This window comes from Pongo abelii, chromosome 13 (assembly GCF_028885655.2).
Source record: "Pongo abelii isolate AG06213 chromosome 13, NHGRI_mPonAbe1-v2.0_pri, whole genome shotgun sequence".
Taxonomy (NCBI): Eukaryota; Metazoa; Chordata; class Mammalia; order Primates; family Hominidae; genus Pongo; species Pongo abelii.
The window spans coordinates 60,684,910-60,708,364 of NC_071998.2; the positions used below are offsets into that span (position 1 = coordinate 60,684,910).

The 23,455-nt window shown below is 34.8% G+C and overlaps 1 protein-coding gene across 5 annotated transcripts in view; it reads left to right on the forward strand.

Annotated features, from left to right (window-relative positions):
- The window catches only part of SMC5 (structural maintenance of chromosomes 5), a 95,706-nt gene that overhangs the window by 19,378 nt on the left and 52,873 nt on the right, over positions 1-23,455 (forward strand). For all 5 annotated transcript variants that reach the window (XM_024252589.3, XM_024252591.3, XM_024252590.3 and 2 more), the window contains exons 5-10: positions 124-258; positions 2,390-2,530; positions 4,205-4,366; positions 8,005-8,076; positions 19,744-19,999; positions 21,809-21,963. In XM_024252589.3, the coding sequence (XP_024108357.2) occupies positions 124-258; positions 2,390-2,530; positions 4,205-4,366; positions 8,005-8,076; positions 19,744-19,999; positions 21,809-21,963 (921 nt within the window). The remainder of the gene's footprint in view (positions 1-123; positions 259-2,389; positions 2,531-4,204; positions 4,367-8,004; positions 8,077-19,743; positions 20,000-21,808; positions 21,964-23,455) is intronic.

Here is a 23,455-nt window from a genome sequence, read left to right on the forward strand (position 1 = left end):
TTTATATCCCAAAGGTTTTTTTTGATGAGTTTCACCTTGACAAGTGTAAGCATTGAGTGGAATACATTTTGAAGATATATGTAAATGAATGATAGTTCATGATATTTAATTTTTGTGCTCTAGGACAAAGTTGGAGAATTTGCTAAACTCAGCAAAATTGAACTCCTCGAAGCCACTGAAAAGTCAGTTGGTCCCCCAGAAATGCACAGATATCACTGTGAACTCAAAAACTTCAGGGAGAATGAAAAACAGCTCGAGGTACTTTAAAATAGACAACTCATTTGTATTGTTTCTTATTGATTTCTGTATCTCAAAACATGGGAGAGAGAGTAGTAGTATTGATTCATTGAGTGAATTCGTATTTGTGATTTTTTTTCACGTAGGATTGTACTGCTAATATCAGTTAAAGTGACAGAGTGAGAATGGATCTAATAATGTGAAGTTTAAAAAGGTTGACTATTTCAGCAAATACGTATTACTAATTGAATTTTTAAGGAACCAATAACAGTATTATAAAAAAAAATTATCTCAGGAAGTTATTCTTTCATTCAGTATCTATTAAACACCTACTATGTGCCAGGCACTGTGTAAGGCTTTGAGTAATAGAAGAGATACCACGTGCCATTTAATATAGCACTTGTTGAACTAGTTCTCTCATGTATTTTTTTCAGTCATGTGAGGGTAGACTTTGGAAGAGAATTACACATTTAGTTGGAATGTTGGTTATTTTCACCATTAATAAACATAAAAATGTACTTTTATAGCATATCCTTTGTAAAGGTGTTTTATTTAATGGATCTTTTTTCTACATCCCAGCAACTAAAATAAATACAGTAAATTTTCATAATAAGAAATCTTTTAGCCTGGGTGTGGTAGCTCAGACCTGCAATCCCAATACTTTGGGAGACTGATTCGGGAGAATCACTTGAGTTCAGGAGTTTGAGACCAGCCTGGGCAACAGGGAGACCCTGTCTCTACATGAAAAGAAATGAGAAAAGTTAGCCAGGCATGGTGGCGCACACCTGTACTTCCAGTACTTGGGAGGCTAAGGTGGGAGGATTGCTTGAGCCAAGGAGGTCAAGGTTGCAGTGAGCTGTGATTGCACCACTGCATTCCAGCCTGGGTGACAGAGCGAGACCCTCTCTCAAAAAAAAGGAAATCTGGCTGGGTGTGGTGGCTCACGCCTGTAATCCCAGCACTTTAGGAGGCCAAGGCGGGTGGATCACCTGAGGTCAGGAGTTTGAGACCAACCTGGCCAACATGGTGAAACCCTGTCTCTACTAAAAATACAAAAATTAGCCGGGTGTGATGGTGGGCGCCTGTAATCCCAGCTACTTGGGAGGCTGAGGCAGGAGAATTGTTTGAACCTAGGAGGCGGAGGTTGGAGTGAGCTGAGAACATACCATTGCACTCCAGCCTGGGCAACAAGAGCGAAACTCCATCTCAAAAAAAAAAAAAAAAAAGGAAATCTGTTTTTAATTTTAGGTTCAGGGGTACATGTGCAGGTTTGTTATATAGGCACATTGTGTCACAGGGGTTTGGTGTGTCACCCAGGAAATAAGCATAGAAATCTTGTAACCAATTGCTTTCTCTTAAAGTGTAACTTTATGTACTTAATAATATGTATTTTACTGTAATTAAATGTTATTTTTTACCTTTGTCCACCAGACAGGGAAAAAAATGTTTTTATTATACTTATTCAAAGTGAATAATCAAAGGAGTTGTTCTGAGCTTTTTATAGTTATTTTAGCTTCAGATATTCTGTTCTTTTACCTTTCTGTATGTCAAACAATCAAATACTTTCACTTGAAACACTCACCTACACTCTCGACCATCCACTGAAAGAAAACAAGCATACAAGCATATATTCTACTAGTTTCTGAGTTCATCTTTGTATTTATTAATTGACAACATAAAGGCTAATTCTTAGCTTTCTTTCATCTTGTTTCTAAGACCTTTCAGTCATGAGTGTTCATTTAACATCCTAATCCTAGTATTACTGTTTTTCATTTGTATATCACTTTTACAGCTTTTGTTTAGCTTTCATTTATATTAAGTGAATTGCTTCTACCCTTCAAGTGGATGCAGCAGATATTTGGGCAAGAAGAGCCTGGGCTCAGATGTGACAGGGCTTCTTTACAGTTAGGACTAATAAATTGTAGACCCTAGACCAGAACTTGGGTATGAATGTTGCTTTTACACAGGTTTTAGGTGTTTTGTTGAGACAGGGTCTCACTGTTGCCCAGGCTGGAGTCTACATAGTTCTTAAGAACTCCTGTGAATTCTTTATTGTGAAATTTTGCTATCATTGTTTATTTTTCATTGTTAAAAGATGTGACCGGTTGTCATTTTTCTGTCAAACTGATTGTTCAACATATATTTATTGTAGACCTCATGCAAAGAGAAAACTGAGTATCTACAGAAAATGGTTCAGAGGAATGAAAGATATAAACAAGATGTGGAGAGGTTCTACGAACGGAAGCGACATTTAGATTTAATTGAGATGCTTGAAGCAAAAAGGCCATGGGTGGTAAGTCATAATTTTTAGAGGCAAAGTAGGTGTTTCTTAAAGTAGCAGAGTAATTATGATGAAAGTATTAGTTACTGTGTATTCAAGTTAGGTGCTTCTTTTTCATTTTTGGCATTATATGTTATACATAATAAAATTCATGTCCTTTTTTTTTGAGACGGAGTCTTGCTGTGTCTCCCATGCTGGAGTTCAGTGGTACGATCTCGGCTCACTGCAACCTCTGCCTCCTGGGTTCAAGCGATTCTCCTGCCTCAGCCTCCCAGTACTTGGGATTATAGGCGTGTGCCACCACACCTGGCTAACTTTTTTTTTGTATTTTTAGTAGAGACAGGGTTTCACCATGTTGGCCAGGCTGGTCTTGAACTCCTGACCTCAGGTGATCCGCCCCCCTCGGCCTCCCAAAATACTGATTACGGGCGTGAGCCACCACACCAGGCTTTCTTTTACTAGTTTATTACCTTAGCTGTGTGCTAGTTATTACTGTTTAATAAATAATAATTAACAGTGCTCTTAATTCTTCCACATTTTAGTCCTCAACAGATAGTTTTTGATTGTTTTTTTAAAGATGTTAATGATCAGAAAATTAAATCTTTGGGTGTCCTCAGTCAGGTCACTGAGAATTTACTTGGGGTTTGCCACTGATATCAGCCTCAGCTACAGATGTAGCTGATGTGTCTTAACTGTAATCTTCTACTCGTATGTTTTATAATTTTCCTGAAGCTAATCTGTTTTTTCTAATAACTGTGTGATGTGTATTTTGTTATTTAAGACTACAGTTTGGGTTAAAGATTCAATTCCCTCATTGCATTACTTTATAATTGGTAGAACAAAATAGGTAAGAAAGTTTTGTAGCGTTTGTTCCAAGGTTAGAATGGAAATAATTGTTACTTGCTTGAAAAAGAGTATTTGTGGCATTCTTGTTCTGTCTTCCCCCTTCTCCCTACCCTATTCCATCATTTCATGATTCTTAAATTTTCCCTTCTTTGGCTTTTCTAAATTTTATTTTTCCTGTGTCCATTATTACTGCTTCACTCACTTTGTCTTTTGATTTTCCTTATTTTTTCTAAGATTGATTTGCCTTTTTTCATTTTTCTTCTTTTTTGATTTACTCATGTTTATTTTTCCTTTTCTTACCATCATCCCATTCATTCTTATATAATGTTGTCTTAGTGTGCCACTTAATTTTTTTTTAGCAAATACTCCTATGACATGACAGGCATCACTTTCACCTACATGCTGCTTTTTATTTTTCTTTTGACCCATTTTCATTTTGTTCTGTTTTTTATTTTTTTATTTTTTTTTTCATTTTTACCCTTTATACTTGAGTTTCTTTTGCTCCTTTATACATCCCTGTATCTCTTCTTTCTTGACAGATTAGAGGTAAGTCACATTTTCGTAGCCATTAGGATGTGTTTCAGAGAACAGGGTGGAAGTCTGAGAATCTGAACTGGTGATAGAAATAAACGCTCAGTGATTATCAGGACTGTTATTAAATCATTACACTGGTATTTACTATTTCTGAAGTTGTCCCAGAGGAGAAATTTACATTAATAAACCTGTTTTGATATCAAAACAATCTTTTCTTAGATTTGGTTTCTGCCTGTATCTTGATTTTTAGTATATGTGTTAGTTTAAGGTAGGGCATTAACTTCTGTTTGTTGAATTATTTGCAAGGAATATGAAAATGTTCGTCAGGAATATGAAGAAGTAAAACTAGTTCGTGACCGAGTGAAGGAAGAGGTCAGAAAACTTAAAGAAGGGCAGGTTCCTATAACACGTCGAATTGAAGAAATGGAAAACGAGCGTCGCAATTTGGAGGCTCGAATCAAAGAAAAGGTACTTTTTGGGTTCAATTTTGGATTATCTGAATTTTATTTTAGCAAATATAAAAAATATTTTGCAGTTGTTTGAAAATATTTTCAAGGGTTTTCTTCTATCTTTCATTTCTTAAGTTTTTTAACCAGGAATTCTGCCACCATAGGATTTTCAAGGACATACTTATTACTGTTGAAGTGTTGCTACTTTATAGGACTTACAAAATATAAAGAGAGAAAAGTGAAATATGATTTTTTTTAGGTACAAGAGGATTCACAGTGGTATTCCTGGAAACACTGAGCTCTTTTTGTGAATATATTATATATCTGCTTTGTAATTATACACCCTTTTGAAGGAGGGCAATATAGGAAATCTGATGTTTTTGGAATAGATAATAGAATAATATTCCCTGTATTTTAAAAGTATAACTAGATATTTTTTATGACTATGGCTTCTAACCTTTGGTGGATTTTGAAGTTAGAGATTATTTGAGAATTGTTTAAATTTCTGCTTCTAAAATAACGCAGTATAGGCAGATCCAAAATTGTGCATGAGATTTTGGAGATTCATGGATGCACTGAAGTCAAGGTATTGACCCCTACTTAAGAACCTCTGATATGGCTGGGCACAGTGGCTCATGCCTGTAATCCCAGCACTTTGGGAGGCTGAGGCGGGCGGATCAATTGAGCTCAGGAGTTCAAGACCAGCTTGGCCAACATGGTGAAACCCTGTCTCTATGAAAAATACAAAAAAGTTAGCCAGGCATGGTGGTGCGTGCCTATAGGTAGGTCCCTGCCACTCATGAGGCTGAGGCAGGAGGATCACTTGTGCCTACGAGGCAGAGGTTGCAGTGAGCTGAGATCGTGCCACTGCTCTCCAGCGTGGGTGACAGAGCGAGGCCCTATCTCAAAAAAATGTATATAATAATAAAAATTTAAAAATCAAAAAAATAAAGAATTTCTGATATAAATTGTCAGTTGGCTCAAATATGTAGAATTATTTATAATTAGACCAGTGGAATTTATGCTATATATAGGTTAATTTTATGAAACCAGAGAACCATTCACAATCTTTGTGTACTGTATACCCCTGATGTTGGCCACTGTGCTTGAAGATGGGTGTCAGTGATCGTAAAGGGTGGATCTTAGCCTGGCACTGCTGTTGGGAAAAAATTGTGTGAAACATGATTTCTGCTATTGAAAGATCATTTAGGAGATAGTGTGTTATGAACTTAGCAGTATTTTTTTTTTATAGGCATCTTCTCTCTTTTTAAAGATTTTAAAGATTGTGTTTTATTCTCATGTGAATATGCTACTCCAGGTTTTTTGTTACTGAATTTAAGATTGCCATTTATACAGGTTTGACTAATATAAGTTTCATCTTTTGTTTGTAACAAAGAAGTTATGTGGAGCTCTTTGATTTCCAGATGTGATTGTACTTTCTCTTTTTAGGCACCTGAAAGTCAGAAAAATGACTTCTTGAGCTAGATTGTACCAGATACTATGTTGAGCAATGTCTACTGAGTGAGAAAGGCCATATCTAGGAATATAAAGTAAACTTTGTAACAGAGGAAATGAATCAACAGTTTTGACTTTGCTACTATCATGTGGGAAAAGCTCCACTATATCTTAATTCTAATACAGGTTAAAGTGAGTTAAAATTATTGCACTCAAGTCCAGAAAATAAAACAGTTACTAAGATCAGATAAAGGTTTTAGGACTTGATTAGATCTGATTCTGAAAAAGCATTGCCATTGGTCATTTTAAATGTTACGGGGAAAAGGAATTGCAGATATTATCTAGACAAGTCCCCTCATTTTATTGTTAAAGATACTGAATACCAGTGATAATACAACTTCCTCAAGGATATGAAACTAATAGTTGGCAGTCATTGTTATGTTAATGATGGTTGGTTGTAGTTAAGTTGTGGATTTGTAATTGCTTTTTTTTGGTTCTTGAATTTTCTGTTATTGTAAAACTACTTTGGTAGTGGAAAATATGTACATAATAAATTTCAGATCTCTTAATTAAGGAAACATATTTAACCCTTTGTTTTGTCTATTTATAACAGAAGCCCAGCTATTGTTATATTAGGCTCATTGTCAAACATCCATGAGCCTAATTTATTTATGTGAAAATCTGCATGGCCTAAGATGTTTTAGAATTATTTTCCTAAAGAAGTGATCCTGGATTCTGAAGTGGTACCTTATGTCATTCTATAGTAAAAGTAGTTTTTAGCACCCATAGCCTTGCAACAGTAACACAATGGTTAATTTTGTTTAATATTCATGCTGTTCTTCTTCCTGCTCGTTCTGTTCCAGCAGAAAACTTTTTCCAACACTTGTAATTTTTTTTTTTTTTTAATTCCAGGCAGGTGATAAAGTGTTAGGGACAGGGCATAGCTTTTGAGTCACACAGACCTGTATTTTAAATCCTCACTCAGCTGTCTGACCTTCAGCAAATCGTTTAGTCTCTCTGAGTTTTGTTCTCCTCTGTCAGGTGAAGACAGTAATAGTAATCTTAATCTTACATGATTAGTATGTATGATTTAAGCATACATACATCAGTGTTACTAGCATCAGAAAATTCGTTTTCCTCTATCAGAAGAAACTATTGTCTCTTGGCATCAGAGATCCACCAGATATGTGATTTCCTAGGAGGGCTCGCAGCTAAGATTTATTACAGTAAAAGGATGCAAAACAGTCAGGAAAGGGAAAATGCCCTGAGGACAAAGTCTAGAAGAAACCAGGCACAAGCTTCCAAGGGTCCTCCCCCAGAGAAGTCACACAGAATGTGCTTAATTCTTCCATCATCAAATTATGACAACATTTTTAAAGTCCTGTCTACAGGGGAAGTGCATTACAGACTCAGCACCCAAGGTTTTTATGGGCTTTGGGCAACTAGGCCTTCTAGCAGCATGTTCTCAACTTCCAGAATGCAAGAAGAAAAGCAGATGTTCTGTATCAGCCACATTGTTTATACAAAGATGCACAGTGAGCCACTCTTATCAGTTAGGAAATGGTAGAAACACTCCCAAAATCCAAATTTCCAGACAACAACCAAGGACCGACCTTGCAAACAATCCTTTCCAAGAATAGTAGTCTTAGTCTATAATGTTAATTGTTTTCTGTATAGCCCTGTTTTCTACAATGTTTGAATTACATATTGTAGGTGTTAATGATGTGTAATATGTGTCTATAATATGTCATGTATGTATTTTATGTGTTAATGAAAAATATCAAGGAGGTAACATACTTGGTATGATAGAACTCTGCATTTGAAATCAGACCTGATTTTTTATAATTAGTTTCCATTTTTTAGCTATGTATACAGGTTACTTGGCCTCTTTTGAGCCCTACCAGTCAGTAATATTTGTCCTGATTATCCTGTAGGGTTGTTTTTAGGATCAGATGAAATAAGACAGGAAGATAAATGTAAAGAGAAAAAACATGCATGTGTATTACTGCAACTGCTTATTAATATTATTAGGAATAACCTTTTATAGACTTGCAAATAACTGTTGGTATTTTGTTGATAATTATGGATTTTGCTTGAAATAAATTGTTGTGGGTTAACTCAATATTTGAATGGGCAGGGCCATATAATTTGCTTGCATGAGTTTTTAACTAGCTGTCCCCCCCCTCTGGTTTAATTTTACAGGCAACAGATATTAAGGAGGCAACTCAAAAATGCAAACAGAAGCAAGATGTTATAGAAAGGAAAGATAAACATGTAAGGTTTCATACTAAAATTTTTTATTACATTAAAGTTTGCTCTAACTTTTGTTTTCAAATACAGATTATGGGACAGATTCTTGTTGGGGAATGGCCAAGATCCTCTGCATTCTCTATTTCTTAATCCGAGGGAAAATAAGACTTGGAAGTATAGTAGTTGCTCAAAGGACAATTGTGAAAAATTTCTCAAAACTACTAGCAGCTGTGCCTTGCGATCTTTGTAGCTGAGTGGCTGTAGTTTTTTAATAGGATAATGGTGGATTTGGTTACCTTAACAGCAAAAACTAAGCTCTAAGGGATTTATTCTGTTGTTTTTTAAAACACAGAAATAGACCTTTTATTTTGAAAAATCAGTGATGACACTTATGTAGAAAATGCATATGTACCTTTATGCATGATTGAAATTAATGAGACAAAGTATATTTAAACTATGGAACTTTTCGTCTTTTTTTTTTTTTTTTTTTGAGACAGGGTCTCTGTTACCCAGGTTGGAGTATAGTGGTGTGATCTTGGCTCACTGCAGCCTCCGCCTCCCAGGCTCAAATAATCCTCCCACCTCAGCCTCTTGAGTAGCTGGGACCACAGGTGCATGCCACCACACCCAGGTACTTTTTTGAATTTTTGTAGAAATGGGTTTTTGCCGTGTTGCCCAGGCTGGCCTCGAACGCCTGAGCTCAAGCTATCCACCTGCCTCGGCTTCCCAAAGTGCTGGGATTACAGGCATGAGCCACTGCCCCTGGCTGGAACTTTTTATCTTTATTATATTTTTATTGTTGAGTTTTACGCTGTTTCTAGAAATGAAGACACTTACATTTTGAAACTTTAGCCTACTGCAGGTAATTTATTGCCAAGGAAAAATCTTGTTTCAATTTGTAGTATCCTGTTGTTTTTGATATGTGCAGCTTCTTCTCAGTCTGAGACTATAAAAGTTTTTAAAGTTTTTTTTCCTTTATAATATTGTTTTTCCTTAGTAGATTTTGTTTCTTTTCTTACTTTGGTTTCTTGCTTTCTTCCTGGAGTCTTTCCTTGTTTATCTGGGAATCTTTGGTTCTCTTTATGGTTAAAAGTAAGGCATTAAAAGGCTGATGACAAATTTTTTGTGCGTGGGTGGGCCTGATGACAAAATTATGTTAAGATGATTAGGTAAGAAAGTGGGCTCTTTTGCTAACAGATGCCCAAATATATGTGTGTTTCTATTCTTCAGGACCATTCTGAGACTAAGTTTTGAAATTAGCTGCCTTGGGGGTAGACATGTAACTTCAAGCATTTCTGGTGGTTGAAGCATTATGTTAATCTCCTAGTTCTCAGCCTCACCCCTTTTTCTATCCCTTTATTTTAAGTCCCAGGCAGCTCATTTAATTTCTCCAAAGAATTAACCACAAATGTTCACAGAAGCAGCTTGGTTGTCAGTGTTACGTGCTTAGGGTTGTGTATGTTGGGGGAAGGGGATTGGGATAAAAAGGAGGATATGAATAATTGCATTTTATGTGATGTTGTTTGTACTTGGCATTTCCTAGTCCTAAGAATTTCTGGAGTTTTTATTTGTTTTTATTTTTTAGAAGGAATAATCAGTTCTTCACATCCCTTTCTTTTTCACTCACCCTTTACGCTATGGTTCCTATAATATACTGCTAAATTTGTTATTTGTTTTTCCATCTTCTAAGTATTTATTAAACTTTCCATTTAGTCATCTCTCTTCCCTTTCTTTTGTCCTCATGGGATGGATCCCTTTTTACTCTATTCCTATTATTTTATTAGGGTTAGGCAGAAAAAGACATAAAACTCATCGTGTATCCCCAGACACAAATACAAAGTTGGTAGATTGCCTCATGTTGAACTTCCCTTGTATTCCTGTCATAAATTTTAATTGATGTTTTAATATATTGCTGTATTCAACTATAAAATTTTGTATTTAGGATTTTTTGAACTGTGTGAGATTGGCCCATAATTTTATTTTTTGTTCTGTTCTTAACTGGTTTTGTTTTCAGGCTTATGCAGACCTGGTAAATAATTTAATACTCTTGGATCAGTTTCAATCATTTATATTTCTTCTCTTCCTATCACTGATATTTGTGTATCCATTTTTTCCCCCTTATATTTGCCAGGGCTTGTCACTTCGTAAGTCTTTTCAACTAATTTTTTTAAAAAATCAACTTTATTTTTTGTTGACTATTTAATAATTTCCTCTTTCTTAATTCATTTTTCTGCTTTGAGTATTTTTTAATGTTCTTGAATTGTAGAAAGTGTGTTTCTTTTATTTTTCGTCTTTCCTAATTTTTAATAAATGCATTGTAGGATATAAATTTTTGTCTGGGCATCATTTGGCTACATCTCACGTGTGTTGATTAGTAGGCTCTTTGTTTCAGTTTAAGATATTATAATGTTTATTTAAATGTTTTCATTCATTTGAGGTTACCTAGCAGTTCTTATTGTTTTAATTTCTATGGATATGGAATTTTTTAGGCTTTTAAAAAATGTCGAGTTCTACTTACACTGCTTTATGGTCAATAAATGTGGCCTTATGACTTTTTTAAAGAATTTTTTGAGACTTTTTTTTGGCTTTTATTGTATGTTTGATTTTTGTACCTATTCTTCATGTATTTGAAAAGAATGTGCATTCTGTCTTCAGGTGTGGACATATGTGTACACACACACACATACATACATACGTTAGAATGGGCTTACTATAATTATGTATACTCATATGTTGTACTTTTTTGTTAACCTACTTGATTTAGTTTTTTTTGTTATTGTTGTTATTGTTATGAGACAGAGTCTTGCTCTGTCTCCGAGGCTGGAGTGCGGTGGAGCAGTCTTGGCTCACTGCAGCTTCTGCCTCCCGGGTTCAAGTGATTCTCCTGCCTGAGTCTCCCAAGTAGCTGGGACTACAGGCATGCACCACCACGCCTGGCTAATTTTTGTATTTTTTAATAGCGACAGAGTTTCACCACGTTGGCCAGGCTGGTCTCAAACACCTGACCTCAAGTGATCCACCTGCCTTGGCCTCCCAAAGTGCTAGAATTACAAGTGTGAGCCACCGCACCTGGCTTGATTTAGTTATTTTTAAGGTGTCAGTATCTCATTCTATGAATATAGGTTTGTCTATTTTTCCTTGTAATTATATCAGTTTTTGCTTCCTAGATTTTAAAGCTCTCTTATTTTGTTTTTATTTCTGTACCATGTTTCAGTTTATGTGCTGTATATAATACTGGGTTTTGTTTTGAAATTTTTTTCAATTTGATGGGAAATAAAGGAGTTTAAACAAATGAAGAAGTTTAAACAGTTCATATTTACTGTTGTTTTCTACTCATTATACTTTTTACTTGATTCCTCCTCTCTTTCTATTTTCTGTTGCTGTTAACCAAGGTTTTCTCATTCTATTTTTATTCTATAGGTTGAAAGTTATATTTAGTCCTATTCTAGTGATTATCTTACAATTTTAAGTGATACATATCTAACAAGAGTTCATCAGTATCTTTATTCTCCCATCTAACTAAGAAAAAAAAAATTAGGAAGCTTATACTTTCTCTTCCTGTACTCCCATGTCAGTATCATCAGAAATTTGACTTGTGGTTATTTAAAATATTATTATTATTATTATTTTATTGCCAGTATTGACATGTTGGGTATCTCTAATATGAAATCTAAAACTGCTCCAGAACCCAAAACTGTTTTGAGTGTGTTGACCTGATGCTCAAAGGAAATGCACTTTAGAGCATTTTGGATTTCTGGATTAGGGAAGCTGAACCTGTAAGTATAATGCAGATATTCAAAGGTCTTAAAAAATTTGAAATCCAAAACACTTCTGGTCCCAAGCATTTTGGATAAAGGATAATCAGCCTGTGTTTAGATTTAATGATATGTTTTGTTGGTTTATTTGATTGTGTTGCTTTTGTATTATACTTCCTCTGGCTTGCTAGGAAAGGAGAAATAAAGAGTTCTCTTTTGACTAAAGCTCCATCCTTTTACTTTAAGCCTATTTGTGTCTTTGAATCTAAAATGTGCCTCTTGTAAACAGTAGATAGTTGGACCATGATTTTTTTTGTCCTCATTAGCATAAAACCAGATATTGCAGAAAGGGGCTTGTTATGAATAATAAAAGACACTCCTGTCACTCAGAAAATTCCAAGGGTTTTAAGAACTCTGTGCCAAGAACCTAGGACAAAGACTAAATATATATGTTTATACCACAATAGTTCTTTTATATTGGATAGGAAGAAAAAAGTTATAAACAACAAAATACATTTATGTTATATTTTACATTTAACTATTTAATTACCTTTATGGGTTCTCTTGATTTATTTGTGTAGATTCAGAGTGTATTGTCTAGGGTCCTTTCATTTCAGCCTTAAAGATGCCTTTTAGTATGTCTCGTAGGGGAGGTTTCTTTTAGTTCATTGAACATATTTAAAATAGCTGTTTTAATCTTTTCCTATTTAGAAAAAAAGTACGTGCAGCTCACTGCCAGCACTCATTTAATTTTACATAAACACACTCTGAGGCTTAACCAAATCTGACTGATTTTCAATGTGAAAGTAAGCACTGCCGGCAAGTATTCTCAGGGCAAACAGAAAAAGAGTTAAAGCCCCTTTGTCTTATAAGTCCATTTCTGTACTTCCTCAGGGACTTTTTCTGTTGACTGCTTTTTTCCTGAGTATGGGCCATACTTTTTCCTTTATTTGAAAGTGTTACAAGTTTTTGTTGAAACTGAACAGTTTAAGTAACATACTCTAGCAACTCTGGAAGTCAGTCCCATTCCCCTCCCCAGGGCTTGATGTTGTTGCTGTTTCATTGAATATGTTGTTGGTGTTTGTTTGTTTAGTGACTTCCCTAGTTCTGTAAAGTTCTTATTCTTGGTCATATGTGGCTACTGAAGTCACTACTAGGTTAGTTTGGTGGTTAGCTAATGACTGAATCTGTATTTCGTAAAATGCCTGGAACCCATATGTTTCCCAGTCTTTGTTGAGGATCTCTGTGTGTATATTGGGTCATGCCTCCATCATTCAGCCAGGCAGTATTCACACTTTACTGAGATTCAGTCATTTTTCTTCAATAAATGCTCCTAAGATTGTTGAAAACTTTGGTTAACTCTGTCTCAGCCTTCGCTTCCTATTTGCACACAACCTCAAAGTGAAACAGAGATGAGAACTTAGGGTCTTCTCAGGTCTTTATGGATCATGTACATAGCCCTGGGCATGCACACAGTCCTGCTAATGCACATGACCTTCTAGAATCCCAGGAATTTCCAAAACCTCATACGAGAAGCTCATTCCCCAGCCTTTTCTTTTAAGATTTTTGGTTAGCTTATTGTTTGCTGTAACTGTTACCTGCTTCAGGCAGTTGTGATGCTAAACAATTGCTTCTGATTGTTTTTGACAAATGCATCCAAGGAAAAGGCTGTTTTGCAGTGGTGAGCTGTGAGTCAGGTCAAATACAAACAAGCCTTATACAAGTAAGTTTTCCCGGGAAACTGCCGGGTAGATCAGATAATGACATTTCTCTGAGAATGAGGATTTATTAGGTTGGTGCAAAAGTAATTGCATTTTTTTTTTGCCATTATAAAAGAGCTCCAAACCTGTTCATATCTCTCCAGTGGCTGCTAGACTGCAGGTTTTCGCTATGATTGTGGGCTGTTGCTTTTCAAGGATACCACATGAATGGAACAAGGGGTTTAGGAATGAAGCAAGTTCAAAATTCTACAGAGCTTGCTGTTTTTATGGAGATTCAGCCATTTTTCTTGAATAAGAGTTTCCCAGATTGTTACAAGCGTTTGGTTAAATTCCAGAGTCCTGAAAGTGTTAATTTTGACAATTTTTGTCAGTGTTCTCATCACTTTTATGGAGGAGAAGATTTCTGGAGTTCCTTACTTCACCATTCCTGATGACATCCAAATCTTTTCTATATCTACAGAAAAATGTTGCTGGGATTTTAATAGGAATTTCATTAAACATTTGGGGAGAATTGAAATCTTTACTATGTTGAATCTTCTGATCTATGAACATGGTCTGTCTCTATTTATTTAGATTTTTTATTTCTTTCGTTAGCGTTATGTAGTTTTAGCAACAAGTCCTCTTTGTGTTTTGTTAGATTCATACCTCTAACTTAATTTCTTTTTTTTCTTCTTTGGTAGATATTTTGGGAGTTTCTACCTAGGCAGTCATGTCAACTACAAATGGGGACAGCTATCTTTCTTTCTGATTTGTATGCACTTACCTTATTGCATTGGCTACAACTTCAGCACTTTGTTGAATAAGAGCGGTGAACACTGAAATCTTCACCTTATTCTTGATCTTAGGAGGAAAGCATTCAGTTTTTCATTATTCAGTATGTAATGATAGCAGGTTTTTTAAAAAATATATATGCGCTGTCAGATTCAGGAAATTCTTATATGTATTCCTATGTTTCTAGGAATTTTTATATTGAGTACATACTCAATTTTGTCAAATGCTTTTCTGCATCTATTGATATTATTGTGTAAGTTTTTAGGTGGTTAATAAGTGATGGATTATATTGATTGATTTTTGACTACCAAATCAATTTTGCATCCCTCAAATAAACCCCACTCAGTTGTGGTGTATAAGTGTATAATTCTTTTTGCATATTGCTGAATTCTGTGTTAAAGGATTTTTGCGTCTGTATTCATGAGTGATACTGTTTTGTAGCTTTTTGTATTCTCTGCCTAGTTTTGGTATTAGGATAATAACTAGTTTCATAAAATGAATTGGGAAGTGATCCCTCCTCTTCTACTTTCTGAAAGAGATTGTATAGAATTGATGTTTATATACTTTAAACATTTTGTGTAATTCTCAAGTGAAACTCTCTGGGTGTAGAGATTTCTTCTTGGAGGGAGTTTTAAAATTATGTTTTCAACTTCCTTAATAGCTATTAGACTAGTCAAATAATCTATTTCATATTAGGTGAATTGGTCCTTTTGTCCAAGTTGTCAAATTTTTTGTATGCATAAATTCTCTTATCCTTTGATATGTATAGAATCTGTAGTGATAACCCTATTTCATTCCTGATACTGGCAATTCCCCCTCTCCTCCACCCCCCTACTCTTTTTTTAGTTAATCTTGCCAAAGGTTTGCTAATTTTATTGATTTTTTTCAAGGAGGCAGCTGTTTGTTTTATTGATTTTTCTCTCTGTTTTCCGTTTCATTGATGTCTGTTCTTATCTTTATGATTCCCCTTCTGCCTGATGTAGATGGGCTCATTTTTTATAGGTTCTTGAGGTGGAAGCATAGATTATTGATTTGATGCTTTTCCTCTTATGTATACACTTAGTGTTATACATTTTCCTGTTATCACTGCATTAGCTGTGCCCCACAAATTTTGATATGTGCTATTTTTATTTTCATTCAGTTTATTGTATTTTTCTTTTCATTTTTCTTGAGATCACACAATTTGTTTATTCACTAACCTGGTATTAGACATTTAGACTATTTCTAGTTTTGGGCTACTGCCAGTAGATCTGCCATAGATATTTTTCTACCATTTTTTGTATGGAAGTATGCTTTTATTTCTCTGGGATAATTTCCTAGGAGTAGAATATCATAGGTGTGCGTTCAGTTTTTTAAGGAATTGCCAAACTTTTCCAGAATTTTGGTAAATTAATTGTAATTAATAAAAGTTGACTTGTGATGGCTTGGAATTTTTGTTTTTAAGGGTCCTTCGTGAAAAATTACACCTTCTTAAGGTGTAATTTGAGAAACATTTCTCTGGAGTAGCCTTGGAGGGGTTAGATTTAGGTAGCTAGAGGGAGTCTCCTTACATTGTACAAAGTAAAGCAGAATGAGTAAGGATGTAGGTAAAGTGATAGATTTAAAAGCAAGAGAAGGAGGGACTACTCTAATTATAACTTCTCTTAATGGAATGAATATGAGGCAAGGTCATTAGCTGAGTGAGTAGAAGGAAGGCAGCAATAAAGGATTGAATGAACAAAAGGTATGAACTCATCTCAGAAAGAGAGCACAAGTTTATTAAAGAAGTGTAATGGGTTTATCTGGTAGTTTTGAGTGCCTGTTTTTTTGTGGCCATAGATTTAAAGTGAGACCAGTTTTTGAGGATTTCTTTCATTAGCTCGGTTGCTTAGATATAGATAGTTAGAAGGTATATAGATAGGTTTAGTTAGAACTGGGCTTTTTCCTGGCCAGTGTGACATAAGAAGAAAGTCAAGGGATCTTTCCAAGGGAGTGGTTATAGCGCTGCATTGTGGAGCCTCAGCTGATTAAGGAAAGAAATGTAAAAAGGTAGTGGGGTCAATGGATTGCACAACCTTGTGGGGGTCAAAAGATAAAGTAGGAATACCAGAGTAAGTAAAATGGAAGAAAAGAAAATAGTGACCAAAGAATAGAATTATGGAAATATGTTTTTCAGAAGTGGTATGATTTGGGGGGCTTTATGATCTAGAACATAACCCTCCTCGGCTACCTTCCTCTGTTCAGTAGACAGGTGGCTGAGGAAAGGTTAAGGAAAAGATGATTGAAGTTGAAGAAGTAGGGGAACACAGAGGCCAAAGAGTTAGATTGATTTTCTGTAGATATGTTTAAGTCACATGATGACAGATATAATGATGGAGAGAGGAAGACAGTGAATCAGATGCCAAAGTCATCCCTGAATGGATAAGGTTGGGGAGGATTTTCAGGGAGGTAGTTAACATAGCAACAAGGGTAATGGGTGACAAAGTCTGACCCCATAATCTTCAGAGGAACCAAAGTGGGGCCAATTAAAGGAGGAAGGAGTACAGTGGGGATTAATGAGAACACCCTCCCCACCTCTGTGTCCTGAAATAATGGTTTATGGCAGGAAAAGGTCACCACTTGAGAGGGCTCTGGGGAGAACAGGTGTCTTCCAGAAATAGCCAAGTTTCCATTAGAACAAGAAGAGGGAACATTCAGGCAGGGCATGGTGGCTCACGCCTGTAATCCCAGCACTTTGGGAGGCCGAGGCGGGCGGATCACGAGGTCAGGAGATCGAGACCATCCTGGCCAACACGGTGAAACCCTGTCTCTACTAAAAAAAAAAATACAAAAAATTAGCTGGGCGTGGTGGCGGGCGCCTGTAGTCCCAGCTACTCAGGAGGCTGAGGCAGGAGAATGGCTTGAACCCAAGAGGCGGAGCTTGCAGTGAGCTGAGATTGTGCCACTGCACTCGAGCCTGGGTGACAGAGCAAGACTCTGTCTCAAAAAAAAAAAAAAAAGAAGAAGAGGGAACATTCAGAGAAATTGCAGATATAGAGCAGTATGGAGACAGTATCCTAGTGAAGGTAGGTGATTTAGGAGGTTTAGACTTACTATACCTGAGCTAAACATGGATATTAGTCAGAGTAGGACTAATGTGATTAGTCATGGTAGTTTCTTGGATGAAGGTGACAAATGAGTTAGTGTTCAGAAAACTTAATTGAAAGGTAAGGGATCATTGGGCTGCTTTTCAGTTTTTCAGGTCAATATCAGACAAAGACCTTCTCTTGGTACAACTTTATATGGTAGGCCAGTGATTTTCAGTAGTTTGGTGGTCCCTATTTTGCTGGGATTGCAGAGGTTCTGTTAGTGAATCTTAATTCTGTATCGTCTTTAGTGTTTAGTGATTCTTAATTATATATTGTCATCTGTGACATGCTCATTTATTTTCCTGAATCTCTTGAATTTCCTATTATCTGCTTTTAGGCCCATTGAACATTGTTAATGTTCAGTGACATGTATGTATCTTAATTTTTTCAGATATATTTTCTCTTGCTTCTGTATGTTTGGTTATAGGAGAGAGGATTTGGGGATATGTGCATTTTGTTACTGCCAAAGCTAAATTTTTAGAAAGGAAAAATCAATACCCACATTTCAACAGGAGATGGGATAAAATGTGGTATATCCATATCAGAGAACATTATGCACAAGATGTTAAAATTTTATTTTGCAAGGACATGAGGGATAATGAGAAACTGCTCTCAATGCATTTTTAGTGATGCCATTTAGTAAAAAGAATATATATTCTACAGGCAGATATAAGTAGACATTAAAATGTAAAAGTTTACCGAGGCAGGCAGATCACTTGAGGCCGGGAATTTGAGACCAGCCTGGCCAACATGGTGAAAACCCAGTTCTACTAAATATACAAAAATTAACCGGGCATGGTGGCACACGCCTGTGGTCCCAGCTACTCGGAAGGCTGAGGCACAAGAATCACTTGAACCCAGGTTGCAGTGAACCAAGATCGCACCACTGCACTCCAGCCTGGGCGATAAAATGAGACTCTGTCTCAAAAAAAAAAAAGTAAAAGTTTAAGGACCTTAAGATTATAAGTTATTTTTATTTGTTATAAGTCTCTGTATTTTCAGTAATGAATGCGTTATAACTTTTATAATGAGGAAGGAGAGGGAGTAAATCTGACTTGGAAATAAAGCTGGCTAAAACAGATATGTGATGTGTTAAATTTATCTATTTTAATGCAAAAGTCTAGTTGTAAAATGTAAATTGGGCATATAAGTGTATATTTGTTTATATGTGTGTGTCCTAAAGAAAATCTTTACTCTGTCTTAGGTAGACCATAGTTTTGATAAAAATTTCACTGACATCAAGTGGCAACTTACATAGCTGGTTATAAAAATGTAATTTACCCTGAATATAAGTGAAGGAATCTAAGCATATAAACTGATGATTAAAATCTCACAATATTAGTCTGAAGTATTGGTAGAAAATATTTCCATTGGAAGAAAATAGTTTATTTCTTTTTCAAATTACAGGTTGAGTATCTCTTATCCAAAATACTTGGGACCAGAAGTGTTTGGATTTCAGAGTTTTTCAGATTTTTGGAATGTTTGCATATACATAATGAGGTATCTTGAGAATACAACCCAAGTCCAAACACAAAATTCATTTATATTTCACATACACCTTATACACATAGCCTGAATGTAATTTTAAATGATGTTTTTAATAATTTTGTGTATGAACCAAAGTTCGTGTATGTTGAACCATCAGGAAATAAAGGTGTCGCTGTCTCAGCCACCCATGTGGATGATCCGTGTTTGATGGCATCACCATCATTCCTGACTCTCTATTATATGCTACTCCTAAACAATCATTTTTAAATACTTATTCACACATAAATACCTAACAGTAAAAACTGACATACAACTAATATAGTGAAAAAATAATGTGTTCTGGGTAATTTGTGGTGTCATGTCAGCACTAAAAAAATTTCGGATTTTGGAGAATTTTGGATTTGGGATTTTTGGATTGGGGATATTCAGCCTGTAATAGAGTGACTTGTGATCTTTATTATCATATTTATTATTTATGGAAACTGTATCACATATGCCACATGACTTTTAATTTTGGTCTTACGGCATATAGTATGTACTTCCTGTAAATATTTAGAAATCCGTTGGGCTTTTAAAATATTTTGTTTATTCAGGAAATATTTAATGAGTGCTAATTATATACTGAGCACCACTTGAAGTATTTTTGAGATATATTAGTGAATGTGTAAAATAAAGTTACAGGTAGTCTGGTAGAACTGGTAATGTGCTAGTCTAATTCTCACAGGACACCTTTTAGTGAGGAAAACACCTATGTTAGATTGTTTGCATGTTAAAAATTATATTACTACAGAAGTCTTATAAACCAAGAGGAAAACAATCTCAAGTACTAACCTACTTTTGTTTTATTAGATTGAGGAACTTCAGCAGGCTTTAATAGTAAAGCAAAATGAAGAGCTTGACCGACAGAAGAGAATAGGTAATACCCGCAAAATGATAGAGGATTTGCAAAATGAACTAAAGACCACAGAAAACTGCGAGAATCTTCAGCCCCAGATTGATGCCATTACAAATGATCTGAAACGGATTCAGGATGAAAAGGCATTATGTGAAGGCGAGATAATTGATAAGCGAAGAGAGAGGGAAACTCTAGAGAAGGAGAAAAAGAGTAAGTTTCATAAAGTTAGAATGAAATGTTTATAAAATGTAGATATATCTCTGTTGATGGACTTTCTTCTGCTTCTGGTAATTATTTCTATAAAATGTTCAAGTTGCCTTCTTGAGGAAGCTCAACTCAGTTCTTCCAACTTCATACCTTAATTATCTATATCTGTCGTGTACTGTAATTTGCCATGATAGCTGACCACTGTCTTCTATCAGATTATGGCACTTGATTTAATTCTCTATAAATGCCTAGCTTTATTTTCTTTACAAAGTCATTCACTATTACTCATATCAAATTTAAGCTCTTTATTCTAGCCTTCGTAACCTTCTGTTAGCTTAGTTCCTTGAAACCTGTCCAATTTCATCTTTGGTTTTCTTTTTTTGTAGACCATGTGAATAGATCTGTGGTATTATTTGGATAGGGATTTTATATTCTGTCTTCTCAATATGTATGACTAAGATCAGTTTAAAAAAATTTTATATGTTTATCAAAGTATTAGATGTGTATGGCTAACAAAAAAAAAAAAGAAGAACTAGAAGGATAGAAGGGTGGCACAACTCCTTTTTTACCTCCAAAGCCAATCAAGAGTAAGCACTTTTAACTCTTTAAGAAGATTTTTTCTAGTAATCCTTCCATATATATCATATTCTTATTTCACTATTGCTTGATTAATCAACTTTAGACATTATCTTTTTGTATTTACTCTAGATGTAGATTTTACCTTATAAAACGTCTCTATTATAAATTCTTCAAATGGGATTATTAATAATGATTTTTATTATTATAAATAATATACATATCCTTTTTTGGTCATTTAACAATTGTCAGTATTGCTTCAATCCACACTTCATAAGCTACAAATAGTACTCCCTCCCACCCTTGCTTTTTACTTTCCTCCCTTCTCACATTCTAAATTCTCTCATTTATACTCCAGTTTTTATATTTTCAAGGCCGAAAACATTTAGTGTTTTATGTGCTTTATTTATGGGTTAATTCTAGAAGTTTAGAAATACTAAGTATTGTTTATTAAACTTACTCATAGCTGAACCAAGTTGTGCATTATAATTAAATTTCCCTTCATTGATAGCTTTTAAAAAGCTTTTAATTTTTTTTTTTTAATTTGCTTAAGCATTTTCTTAAATTGAAGAGGAAAAAAAAAAAAGCTGTCTTATCAGGTATTCTCTTGAGTCCCATAGCCTTCTGTCCTTCTCCTTCCATCTAAACTGGTTGTTCTTGAGGCCTGCATGGTTATCATTTGTAATTTCTCTCGTGCCTTTTCTGTGTTAAAAACCTATTTCTGTATTCCATGTCTCATTTTCTTGCATCATGCCCTTATTTTGTTGGAGTACATTTTCAGGTAACCTTCTAAGAAGAGATATTTGGGAATTAACTTCAGAGTCTTTGCACCCTTTAAAATATTCTTATTTCATCATCCCCCCCCCCTTTTTAGTTTTGTTGTATATACAATTCTAGAATGAAAATATTAATTTTTCTTCCAGAATTTTGAGGGCCTATTGCTGTTTGTCTTTTGATAGGAAATCTAGTGTTTTCCTTGTGGGTTTTTTTGTTTGTTTGTTTGTTTTTGTAGGTTACCTGTTTTTTATATTTGATAGTGTCAGGATCTTATGTTTTCCCAGGTTTTTGGACATTTTAGAAAGATTTGTTCAGGTCACATATTTTCCACTATGGGAGTACTTGCTGAGTGGTGTTTGTAACCTTTAGAACTAGGGTATTCTTTTGTATTATTATTAGATTATTTCACTAATTAAAATTTTCAGAGAAACAAGACTTTGTTTTGTTTTACAATTTTAGGTGTGGATGATCATATTGTACGTTTTGACAATCTTATGAATCAGAAGGAAGATAAGCTAAGACAGAGATTCCGTGACACGTATGATGCTGTTTTATGGCTAAGAAATAACAGAGACAAATTTAAACAAAGAGTCTGTGAGCCCATAATGCTCACGGTAAGAAACTTTGTTCATCTTGGTAGTATTGGTTTTATTATTGTAATCATAGATTTTTGTTTTAAGACATTTTAGTCCCAATATTACCCTGGTTTTACATTATCAGACTTGTGGCATCTGGCATGCTGCTGAATCTATACATGAGCTTTTTAAAGGTCCTTGATCAATGAGAGTAATAACTGTCATAAAACCTGTGCTTTTTTCTAGAAAGAGGTATAAAACTGGCAACTTATTGACCTAGAATCATGTAGAAAATTAGTTTGGTTAGCTGGTTCCTTTTGGCGCTTGTTACTAGATTGTAGCGGGGATTAGATTAAAACCTGATGAAGAGGTAGAATGCTGCTGTAAATATGTTGATTAAAGGAAAAAAACTAAGAGGATAGGCAAGAAAATCACCTGTTACAAAGAACGGGCATTCTTAGGATTTTGAAAATGAAACCAACACTTTATTGACATCATAAAATTTTGATAGCTTTTGTTGATGATTGTGGGTCATCAAGATTAGGTGAAGATATATTTAATAAATCATCTAGTGAAGTATGGCCATGGATTTACTAAGATGTTTGCCATCCAGACTGTTTAAAATAGTACGTTTTGGGCACATGAACGGATGAAAGAGTAAAAAACTAACATTCTTTGGTCATGATATGTTAGAGCAAACTTAAAGTTATCCTAAGATTACATAAGGATTATTTTTGCTAGATAATTTTTTTCTTTAGAAAAGAAGACATCCTTTCAGGATTCGTGAAAAATTCTATTCTCTGTAACTCATGTTTGTGTTATACTTTATTAAAAATCATTTTATATAGTTTTCAATTTTTTACCATATCTTAAATTAGCAAAGTTAATATTCATAACATTCTCTTATTCACATATGTGTTATTAGAATATTTTTGCTAGATCAAGAAGAGAATTTCTATTTTAGATGCATTGTTTTGATTAGTCTGATGAGGATTGAAAGAAAGTATAAGAAAAAATATTGTGACCCTTATAAAAGTTATAATGCAGGTATAATTGTTAACATTTTTACTAAAATGCCAGTGTCAAAATAATACTTCAGAACTGTATTAGATTTGTCTCCTCTTGTTATTTGGTTTTCTAATAGTAGCATATATCACCAAGTCAGATTAATAGCTGGCATATATTTCCATTTTAAATTGCATTCGAATCTTTGAGATAAAGAGAGATATTCTGCTTTTTTACCCTTTTCAGACTAACCTTTCACCTTTCCTGCCACCTTCCTACATTCACATCTTCCACGCAGTTTACTCACCTTTCTAGGTCTAGTTGAAATGCCACTACCGTCATACACAAGTGAGCAATATGCAAACTTAAAATTTTAGTGATATAAATGGTCATTTAGTAGTCTGTTTCTATGATTTATTTTTAACAATTCCAATCTAGAATTGGAGAAGTGTACAAAGATTTACATATGAACTCCTCACAGTAGTGTTTATGATAGCAAAATGATGGAGCAAAGAAAGAAAATTTA